The following is a 10,630-nucleotide window of genomic DNA, read 5'->3' as shown; positions in this document are numbered from 1 at the left end:
CCCTCACCTTTCGGGTTATAAATACATATATGCATATATGTGTGTGTGCATAAAATAATCTAACCTTTCTTCTGCCCACGTGCAGGAACATCCTCCCCCCGCAACCACCGCCAGGCACATCTGGGTCGCAGCCCCGCGCCACCGCCCGCCGCTGCCGCCAGTGTTTGCCGAGCTGGGCGACCCGCCGCGCCGCGCAGCCAGGGGCAGGCGGGGCTCCGCACCCCCCCGCGGGGCTCCGCACCCCCACCCCGGGCTCCGCACCCCCCCCGGGCTCCGCACCCCCCCGCGGGGCTCCGCACCCCCCGCTCGGGCTCCGCACCCCCACCCCCGCTCCGCACCCCCCCCGGGCTCCGCACCCCCCCGCGGGGCTCCGCACCCCCCCCCGGGCTCCGCACCCCCCCCGGGCTCCGCACCCCCCCGGCGGGGCCCGCAAACGCGCTGCTCTCCTGGCCGCTGCCCCGCCTGCTCCGAGGCCGCCCCGCGTGTAAGCCGCCCTGTCTGGACAGATACCAAACGCGGACGCTCGGTCGTATCTCGGGGAGAAAATCCCCTTCCGGGCAGATACGGGTGGCTCTGGCTCTCCGGAGCTGTTTGCCCAGGTAACTCGATCCTCCCAGCAGTCGCCGGGTTCAATTGTATTCACACCGCCACTGAAGCCTTTTTAAACGCCAGCACACAGAGATCTTTATCTGGCTTTCCTGTGGAAACAATCACTGTCCTCTCAAAGACTTCCAAGAGTTGCAGGGCTTGAATTAGATCGGTTTCTTTGAAGGGATTAACGTGCCAAGTCCTCTCCCACGGCTCCACACTGAGTCCCGGGGAGCAGCAACACTGATCCCGCAGGCGGGAGCCGCCCCAAGCCCTTCCCCCGCGCCCGGTGACCGCTGCACCGGGCCGGTAACGCGGACCTGGAGCCTCGCACCCGGCGCTGGCAGCGCGCACCGAGGCGCGGGCACACGGACACACGGACACACGGACACACGGACACACGGACACGGACACACGGACACGGACGCACAGACGCGCGCACCCCCCTCGGCCCCGGCCGGCAGCACCGGGCACAAGCGCACCCGCGCCGCCGCCGCGGCCAGGGCGGCCGCAGCTGAGGGACGAGGCCGGCGGGGCCCCGCACGCCCCCGCGCTCCCCGGAGAAACCGCAAAGGACCATCCGGGGGAAACCGGGACACCTCAGCCTGCCTCATCCCTAAGCCTCTACATCCCGAAACTCGGGCCAGCGCCGCTCGTCCACGTGAAGCCCCATTTGACTCCTACCTCGATTTTTGTTAATTCGTTTTATAACATAATTGCCTGGAGAAAGACCCGAAAAACAGTTACAAAGGAAGCGACAGTCAATACATAGTTCTGAGGGCACTGAACATCCCGAGCTTCTCCCCAGCCTTTAATGTACACTATTTCCCCAGATATCTCGAATAACCAAAATGATTTGTCATATTACAATAGAGTTAGTGGAAAACTGGGCAAGTTTCTATACAGTTGTGACAGCAAAGATGCCATAAATCGGCATCTGAGAAAGCATGCTACTTAAAAATCCAGAATAATTTCTCATTTCTGGAAGAAACCAGTGGGCTGAATAATGAAACGCTGCAGTCATAATTTTCTGTACAAATAATTAGTGTTCAAACTCGGAGCATTTCAGTCTCCTGAAATTTCTTCTTAATGAAGTGATGTTCAGCGCTGTCATTAAAAATGCAGGGCTGGAAGATCAAAGTACGGTATTTATTCTAGAAATTTGTTTCAGTTATCAGGAGATGCAGGTATCAAGGCCAAATGTCAATTCAGTCACACAAAAAGCACTATTTCCCCGAGAAACGGGCTGCTGCTACAGCCCGGCAGGGCCCGGCCTCCGCGCAGCCCCCCGCACTCCCCGCAGCCCCCCGCACCCCCCGCAGCCCCCGCACCCCCCGCAGCCCCCCGCACCCCCCGCAGCCCCCGCACCCCCCGCAGCAGGGGCGGCTCAGCTCAAGCAGGCGGCGACACCCCGGCCGGGTGCTGCTCTGCGGCTGCCGTGCGCAATTCTGCTCAGTTTTTCGACCGGTGATTTTTTTTAAAACTATCTTTTTTTCCTCACAAAAAAAGCTGAAGCCCGAAGACTCAGGGGATGGGGGGGGGGGGGGGGGGTGTCGCAGTGCCGAGCCAGGCTCAGCGCTGGCGCTGCGCCTTTCTGTCGGCCTGCCTGTCCAGGCCGCAGGGAACGGCTGCCTCCGGCCCTGAAGCTGCCCCACAGCCATGAGGCTGGAGGGGTCCAGGCTGTGCTGTGTTAGATGTTAACGGGTGATTTAAAGACAGCGGATATAAAACATGGGTCACCACCACCATCTTCACAGACAGATGTTTTCAAAATCAGGATTTTTCAAGTTCAAGTTTCCTGGAGTGCCTGTCTGACCATGCAGGTCTCCTTGGACCCTTGTTTGAAGAAGTAGCCAAGAAGGAAATACTTGGGAATAACAGCTGTTTGGGTGCCAGCAGTCCCCTTCATGGGCTTTGCCGTATGTCTGCCTCATGGGCCCAGAATACCCCTATCCCGGAGCATTTTCCTGCCCCAACACTGGCTACAGTCACCCATGACCCCCCAGGCCCTCCCCTGAGCCCCCCACTCCTTGGCTCCTCCCGGGGAGATCCCAGTCGTGACCCCGAGCGTCCGTGTGGGCTTCAGCCACCTGCCTGCCCCTGCTCGGGGACTTAGGACTGCCGTAAACGAAACGCTGTTCTTCAGCAACTGCAACTGAGAATCAGAAACGAGCGCATTTTTAAGCGAACAGCTGCATTAACATTCAGCCAAGTCTCCCAGGCAAGTTCTCCAGGAGACTGCGTCAGGCTTTAAACCTGAACAGGCTTTAAACAAGCTTGCTCCAAAAGGCCACGTCCCCACACCATTCCTCACTCAGACCGTGATCGGCTGTTTAAAGCTTCACTAAAAGAAATTGCCTATCCACAACACCACAAAGTTTCATCAGAAGTAAGGTAAACTAACCTATTTATAGCTCCAGGCACGTGTGGATAGATCGCCTCAAGTTCTAAGTTTGGTGCCATTAATATTATTACTATTTACTTAAGCATATTCACATTTTTATGCTAGGCAACATGACTGACAGAAATGTAACAGGAGAAGTCACCAGTTCACATTTTCACCACGCTAGTGTGTACAGCTTGTGTACTGGCTTCAGATTACCAAAAGTTTCGATGCAATTACACCTCCAAAGTTTTAAGAGAGTTTAATTTGAACCTCAGCAGGAAATGAAAATAGAAGAAAGATTAAAATTTCCTATGAAGTTTCCTGTCTTTGTGTATGCAAAGGAAAAACACAAAAACAAAGACAAGGTAGGCACATGCAAAGGCATATTTAGGATTTAAAGGCTTGCCTCAACGTTTCCCAGCCTGGGTTTGGATTTCAGGAAGATTAATACAGGATTTCCCAAACTTCTGAAAGCTGAGCTGCCCTTCAAGAAAAGTAAAACAAATTTTATGCCTTACTACAGTTTTACTGCCTGTTGTTAAAAGGTTTAAATATCTTAATGTATTCGTCTTTGCTCCATCCTTGGCTGGCCCTTTCTGACTCCTCCTCCTGCCTTAGGGAACCCTGGTGAACATTTTTGGATGTATTTCCTCCCCTTGCTTCCATACTTTAAAGAGCAGCCGGAGTTGTAACTATACCAATATTGAAAGTGTTATTACTGGCACCCCTTGGAACGAATGCCTGGGACCCCTTTCCGTTCAAAACGGCTGTTTCAAACTCTCTGGAAACTCTTTTCTGCCTCTGGCACACGCTGCTGCATTTTCTTCACAACTCTAATAGCTAGAAAAGGACTTCTATAAAATGGAAAGCAAGCCAAGATCTGGAGAGCAGCTGAAAAGGATCTGCTGTGTGCACCCTGCTTGCCCTCTCACTTTGGGAACCACTAGGTAAAAAAGCTTGTGTATATTTGGTCAAGTACATTTGTCTGGGGAAGACTGAATGGGATCATATTTTTATGAGTACAGATACACATACACGCACTATTTTCTTACATTGTAATTATTCACTATGTAATGAAAAGGTAATTAAACTGTTATTTGCATCTTTTTAACTAGAAACAGTATAATATCTAAGAACTGAGTCTCATAGTAATTAATTTTAGTTATCTAGTACATTTATTCACAAATTAAATAGCTGTCTCTGCCTATACTGTGTTAAAACTGCAAACAGCACAAAGTTTAGACTGAAAGATCATTGCTCAGCCTACACTTTAATATTGGCTGATGATACGGCTGTCACATTGTTATCAATTTGACTGAACTGATTAATCCAACAGTGTAGAAATACACCTGGTACTTAACGAACTTCTGTTGTAATTTTAGAATATTTTGGTACATAAAAGATTAAATTTTTTCTAATAGTAATATTTGTCACCAGAACCACTGATAAAATAACCTGTTCTTCAAGGATCACTGAACAAGAGCATATAACAAATCCACAACCTTTCTTACAAAGTATAGGTGCCCTATACAAATCTTCAACAACTTCACTGTAGCTGTGAAAGAAAAAAGACCGGAGGAAAAAAGCCCAAGAGCGGGACTGTGAGGGTCTGAATAGACACACAGATATGGGACATGCCTATGCAATTGGAAGAGTTTTGGGAAAGAGGTACTTTCTGCACACCAAGGAAAATAATCTGAAGACCCTCTCTATAGACCCTCTCTGTACAGTGCTTTTAAGGTAGCTTGTTCCAGTACTGCATACATATATACAAACATATAATAGTAGATACACTAATGGACACCTAAGACAACTAGGTACGTGTCCCCCATCAGAAGAGTTTTTGAAAGGGACATAGAAAAGCCATTCTCAGCGCTGTTGAAACCAGAGGCACTACAAAATCAAAGTGCCCACCGGCCCGGCACAGCGGCCAGGGCCGAGGTGCCAGCACAGCCAGCAGTGCCGCTAGCCAGAGGCCAGCTGAGGCCGGCCAGACGCAGCCCCGCGCCGGTGCTAACGCCGGCCCGGGCCCAGGACGTGGTGCCGCAGCCCTCAGGTGACCTCCACGTAGCTAGCACAACTGACTTGCAACACTGAGGCACAGGCAATTGCAACCATTTAGCGAGCCAGTAAGAAAAGATATTTTTAAAACCAACAGTCCTCTTGGCAGCCGCCTCAGGCCAGGGTCCCCAAGGAAGTCTGGGAAAAGCCTCAGTTATAATTCTTAAGTGACCCGTCTCCTCTCCTGACCTGGACAAAAGAATTTAAAAACTGCCCTGGCAGACTGGCAGAAAAGTCTTTTCAGAAATGCAGCGCGTGGTATGTCTTCTGTGTCACTTCATACCTTGATGCCTTAGTCTTGCAGGATAATACATAGATAGATAAACACACAAATGATGTGAACTATTCAAATGTAAATTTGCTTAAATAATAACTTTGAGAATAAATATACCATAAATAAAATAACTTCAACTGTATGCTGTGCTTATATTATGCTTTCCATCCTTACAGTGCTGTACAAATACAAAGTAATTCTCACCATCCTCTTGCGCAGTAGGGGCGGCTTCCTTCCCTTGCTTTACAGAGAGAACAGTTGTGGCCACATGCACAACTGCTTCCGCCTCGGGAAGAACAACTCCCTGCCTCTTAGTCCTGCCCACGGATTAGCAGACTGCTTCCCAAAATTACCCCAGCTCCGCTCAAAACGCAGAGCTCCCAAGTGAAGCAGCAATGTGCAGGGAGTGGCGGCCAAGGCAGGCAGCTCCTGCTCGCTGGCTGCTCGTGCCAAACCAAAGCAAACAATTCTCATTTGGGAATAAATCACACTTCACTCTTCAACCAGTTCCTATGACTCAGGACCAAGCAGCTTGACCAGATGTCAGAGCCCAGGAGAATAGGAGGAAAAAGCATGTTCTTCGCAAACACAAGGGGGTTGGTGTGTTCATGGCTACTGCTCCAGTCAAATGGCTAGCATAATTTTTCTCACTCTTCTAGGACCTCTGAGATGGAGGTCAGGAAGAAAAGACCTTCAAAGTGGTACTCTCTTTGGCTCCTCTCCTTTGGTAAATCTTAAATCACTAATTTTCCTACTACATGCAGGAAGCCCCCATAGTCTACTAGCATTGAGCAGAGGGAATCACATATTAAATATGAAGGACAGAAGTGTCTAAGGAGAAGAACAGAGAATGCCATACAATGAAAATGTACTCTTCATCTAAGTTACTTGTTCCTTATTCTGGGAAATGAGAGAGATACTATGATGTTGCAGTGCCAGGACTCCAACGCCCAAATGGCACATTATCCATCACACGAGCCACTTTTAAACCCAAGTAAGGGGAACAGGGAGAAATCTGTGATTGACAAGCACTGACTGCTTCCCAGGAAGTCACGGTAAATCATAAGGAGCCATTTCCCACAATTTTTATCTTAAAGTTAGAAAGTCTGGAGAAAAAGAAATAATAACAAAATCAAGCAATTTCTTCATTGTCATTGGATTAACTTTCTAAAATTCTGTGATCCTTATCAGCACATTAGAGTATAGAGCTGAACAACTATGTTTTTTTCAGTCCAAATTCTTACTGAAGTCAGTGGAATAGCTGCCTATAAAAACAGAACAGGGCTCATGATTTGCTACTTTTTTCACTACCACTGCTACACATGCTAAGTGTACTTGGCACATTGAGTGATTCAGAAAGAAGCTATTCTATAGTGCCAATGATCCTCTTTAATGAGATATAGCTATCAGTTGATTTATGAATTTCTCCTGCCTGTTCTCATTTACTTAGCTTTAAGTTAAGGTTAAGATCATTTGCATTCTAGAAGTAAAACAGTGTTTATAAGAGAATAGAGTAATCAAAATCCCCCTTAAATCAAGATTTAGAAATGAACAAAGTCAGGTTAGAAGTAGTTCTTCCCAAACTCCCTTAACAGAAAAAAACATAGTTCTGGGAAATTATAGCCTCATCCATTAAACTCTACAGCAAAGACTCAAGAGAAAGCATTAAATTTCCAGTTTTATCTGGCTTTCCATATTAGTATAACACTACCTTATCTCAGGGATTTAATGCAGGGAATGACAAAAGGAACTTTCTACCTCAGCTTCCTGATACCCCGATGACCTCCTCCTGGGAGATCCTATGCTCCCTGTTAATTTAGATACCATATGTCTCACTGGTCACCAATTCAGTTCCTGCTCTGTATTTTATAGCCCTTGCAGAGATTTTGATCACAGTGTCTATAAAACTAACCACTTCCTCTGTTTACTGCTGCTCTACCAGTCAGATAAGCCTCAGCTGATCAGTATTTTCTCATACACACCTAGAAATATGACAATCTCATTAGCCTTGTTCATTCCTTTGGTCCTTTGGCCCCACTATTACTTATATACTATTTGCAGTACTCAAAGTAAAGTATTAAAAACTGGAAAGCAGCAGAGGAGGAGGGATGCAGGAAATGGGAAACACAGCTGTACAGACTCTGAACTAGTATTACTGGACAAATGTGTGGGAGTAGCTTGGAGATTAGGGCTCTCTACAGCAGAACTTTATTTCTGCCGACATTCCCGCAGTCCCTTGGTTGACCAAGATCTGAGCTCCTACTTGTGCGTGTTACAGGGTGAGTAAATTTAATCTCCTTTTCCTATGAAAGCCAAGACTCCAGGAGGGGTTAGAGGTAAAAGCCTAACCCTTTAGGTGGTGAGCCAGCAGCGGGTAACCTCAGAGCAGGCATCGCACTGCTGCTGAGACTGGCAGGAGCAGCTCAGAACAAGCACGGACTCACATACACCGAGGCTGGGGTCGCTGGAAACGAGAATACCAAGATGAATGGAGCAGTTCACTCTGCTCTCAGTGATTGATTGAAGCTGTTTTCATCTCTGTGGGGTGTTCTTATTCAGCTAAAATAGCATCTCACTCAGAAGTCTCCTACACAGGCACATACAGCCTCTTCTGACATTCAACCCATATATATATATATTCAACGTAGATAGGGGGTGAAAAATTTACATCTCCAATTTCCTGTTCTTTCCTGTCTCCAGCCAGTAGCACAAGTATTTTTCACAGTACACCCTTCTCCCTCTCTTTATAAGCCTGCCAAGCTTACCAAGGACAGGGTATAAAAGGAAGGAGAACAGCACTGGGGTGTGTGGGTGCCTCAGTGTAGTGGCTATGTGGCATGTCAAAGCAATGAACATCATTCAGGACATTCTTTTTAAGGAACAGGAGTGGAGCTGGGGGGAAATATGGGAACTGGATCAATGAGGAGAATCTTGGAACAGCCTTGAGCAGAAAGAAAGTCAACCTGTGCAGGGGTGGTATTAGGAGGAGCTTTAGTCAATACCTCTGTGGTCCCTATGACTGCGGTGCTGAGCACGTCATCTTTAAAGCATTTATCTTCACAACTCCTCTATGAAGAAGTAGTATGTTAATATTCTATTTTTACCAATGGAAATACAGCATGACCACATACCTTGTCCCATATTGCATATTAACTCTACTGAAGAGCAGAGGGTCCCAGGTTATAGGGCCATATTGTAAAATGTTCCACCTCATTCCCCTCAAAATATTAGTACTGCCTTCTAGCCCTCCTCTCCCCCCACTTCATGTCAGTCTCTTCTGACACTTGTACACTCTCTCATCAGCTTGGGATTACGAGCAGACATCTATTTTTCTGTGGGAAAGATGACTGAGGAGTAAAAAAACCAGACAAGCCTGGGCAGGCAGAGAGGTGGCAGTGAGACCAGGCAGAGGCAGCTAGCAGAAAAACATGCAGCCTATGCAAGTAGAGCAATACACCAAGTCCACAACACGCACTTTTCTACTCTGCCTGGTAGGCTGTGATTAGAGCTGAAGAAAAGAGTCTAATACCTTTGCTTTACAAAGGCAAAATGTGTATTAGGTGACCTGTCCTGAACAGCCACACATGCATCTACAGCTCAAACACTGAGCTTACTGAGCAGAAACAACTAGATACTTGCTAACTTTTACAGCCCGTCCTTTCTCTGCTCTGGTAAACTTTTCATCTTCACTACAGGAATCTAAGGCTCTGCTGTCACTTGACAGTCATCAAAAGAACTACTCTTAGAGGTGACAACCTCCACTGTAGGAAGACCTGTATGCTTTGCTGCTGACACAACCTGTGGAATTCAGTAACAAAACCATGCACATTTCTTGGATGACCCGCACATGGAGGCAGCGAGAAGAGCTTTCCTCCACCCTAAGTAGACCCCCTCTCTCAGAACTTTTTTCCATCTTAATCAGAGTTCCATGGACCTTTTCTAGTGAAGCCTTGTACCACCACATACATGACTGAACAGAGTGAATGTAGCTCTACGACACGTAGATAAATTCCAATGCCTACTGCTGGTTGCAGAATGGCAGAGCTACAGCTGCACTGCGTGTAACACACCTTCTAGTTTTTTGTTTAAAAACATGAATGCCTTTGTGACCATCAGTCTTTGTTTCCTGGCTGTCAGGAATCTGATGCTTTGCTTGGCACATCCCCAGATAACCTGAAGTCTGTATCAGGCAAGTTCTGGGACTCTCTGTTTTTCTCTTACCACCTACTATTTGATCCATGTTTGGCTGGTTCCCTCAAACAGCCTTACAGGCATTATTTACAGCATAACTGACATACTCACATCATGGATGTCTGAGGAGTTCAAAGGAGCGGTAAGAGGGTGAGGAGCGTTTCATTCCTGCCCATTCAGACCAACTGAGAGGACACAGAAGATCATTCCTATCTCACCCCTATTCAGTTGCCTTCCTGCATGCCCTATGCTTCAATCCAGTTTTTTGTTGTTATTTACAGTTATACATAGATAAATAAACGGCTAAATGAGGATTCCTAGAATACTGAGAGCAAGCCTGCAACGCTACCTCTCAGAGTGTACGTGAGCTATGGTTACACCCAATCTTCCAGCTACTGATTGTTTTATCAAAAAGGCAAACACTTCGATTTTAACAGAAGTACTCAGGTTTAGTCTGTCTGAGGAGAGATTATGTATTTAATTGTAGATGGGCTGTAAACATCTGAAATCTTTACATTTAGAGAAAACAGTAGCATTCATATTTAGATATTTGAGTGAAGCTTGGGTTTTTACAGGACTGAGCTGGAAAATTAAAAGCGATATATTTTAATATCTTGATATCTGATCTCTCTTCATCAGTATAATCCGAAGGTGAAAAGATAAATACATGTTAGAGATATGCAGAGAAATCCATCTCTGGGCAATTTGTTTGGAAAAGCAAACCATTTGTTGTAGTATAATGAACCCCATCCAAACAAGGGGAAAGAAAGTTTTTAATTTTTAGAAAGCAAGTTTTTACACAGAAGGAAACATCTTCCTCAGATGAAGACTCACAACTATATTTGCTCAAATATGCTCACAAATATGAAGGATAAATCCATTTACAGCAAGCTATCTAACAGCATATCTGTGGAGGTAATATCTGTGTTTGGAAAAGGATTTGCTAATTAAATATACTATTTCGCACCTACCTATGATTTTTATCACCTACCCAGTAGGCTCTCTCTCTAGGGTTCCAGCTACTAAATTTCTAGCATACTGAACAATTACTATTTTTGAAAATTAAATAATTGCAGAAATGTTTCTTCTTATCCTTCTACTGCTGGTATTTTCTGCAAACTCAAACTGAC

The 10,630-nt window shown here is 46.5% G+C and overlaps 1 protein-coding gene across 1 annotated transcript in view; it reads right to left on the bottom strand.

Annotated features, from left to right (window-relative positions):
* ERICH2 (glutamate rich 2) overlaps positions 1–8,450 on the bottom strand; it is a 51,281-nt gene extending 42,831 nt beyond the window's left edge. Inside the window, exons 1-2 of the mRNA XM_064515503.1 lie at positions 8,441–8,450; positions 5,514–5,613 (exon numbers count right to left, since the gene is read on the bottom strand). Of these exons, the coding sequence (XP_064371573.1) occupies positions 5,514–5,613; positions 8,441–8,450 (110 nt within the window). The remainder of the gene's footprint in view (positions 1–5,513; positions 5,614–8,440) is intronic.
* Positions 8,451–10,630: the final 2,180 nt, after the last annotated feature.

Source organism: Dromaius novaehollandiae, chromosome 7, assembly GCF_036370855.1.
Source record: "Dromaius novaehollandiae isolate bDroNov1 chromosome 7, bDroNov1.hap1, whole genome shotgun sequence".
In the NCBI taxonomy this organism is placed as follows: Eukaryota; Metazoa; Chordata; class Aves; order Casuariiformes; family Dromaiidae; genus Dromaius; species Dromaius novaehollandiae.
The sequence above is the reverse complement of the archived record's forward strand: the minus strand, read 5'-3'. Positions and strand labels throughout refer to the sequence as shown.